The sequence below is a fragment of the Gregarina niphandrodes genome, assembly GCF_000223845.1.
Source record: "Gregarina niphandrodes unplaced genomic scaffold scaffold00029, whole genome shotgun sequence".
In the NCBI taxonomy this organism is placed as follows: Eukaryota; Apicomplexa; class Conoidasida; order Eugregarinorida; family Gregarinidae; genus Gregarina; species Gregarina niphandrodes.
In genome coordinates, this window is record NW_011645798.1 from 38,906 (window position 1) to 39,489 (window position 584).

The 584-nt window shown below is 49.8% G+C and overlaps 2 protein-coding genes across 2 annotated transcripts; both read right to left on the bottom strand.

The window, feature by feature from the left end:
* Positions 1-6: 6 nt before the first annotated feature.
* GNI_120360 (hypothetical protein) lies at positions 7-163 on the bottom strand (the record flags this gene model as incomplete). The annotated part of the gene is made up of 1 exon (XM_011133533.1): positions 7-163. A coding segment is annotated over one exon (157 nt), but the record flags the coding sequence as incomplete, so codon positions are not given.
* A 44-nt stretch (positions 164-207) lies between these two features.
* On the bottom strand, positions 208-450 carry GNI_120370 (RNA-directed DNA polymerase; the record flags this gene model as incomplete). Its single annotated transcript, XM_011133534.1, has 1 exon — positions 208-450. A coding segment is annotated over one exon (243 nt), but the record flags the coding sequence as incomplete, so codon positions are not given.
* Between the last annotated feature and the right edge of the window lie 134 nt (positions 451-584).

Sequence of the window (584 nt, forward strand, 5' to 3'; positions counted from 1 at the left end):
ATTCACCCTTCTTCAGGTTAAGAAACAAACCTTCCTCGCAGCACCTCCCGAGCACCTCGTCCAGACGCTCAAACAACGTATCCAAATCATCAGCGTACACGACAACATCGTCAATGTACACGTTGACATTCTTCCCTATGAGACCTTCAAAGACGCGGTCCATGACCTGCTGAAACAGGATCGGCGAGTTCTTAACACCAAACGGAATCACAGTGTATGCGACACAAACGCAGTAAACTGTCGGCTTTCTGCCCCCAGGGGTACATTCCAAAAGCCATGATTACAGTCTAGACACACATAATACTTGTGACCGGCCGCTACCTGCAGTTGCTCCCAGAGCAAGGGTATCGGGTAGGCCTTCAACGCCATCCCCTTGTTCAACGCTCGGTAGTCGATACAGATTCTCCGTTCACCAGTTTTCTTACGTACAAACACCGGTCTCGGTCCCCACTAGGAATTACTAGGTTGTATCACACCCATGCTCAACATGTCGTCTATCTGCTTATCTAGTTCCTCTCGTAACTCTGGTCTCAACGGCTTCAACGTATGCTTCACCGGCTTCCCGTCTACTTCGAACTCCACAC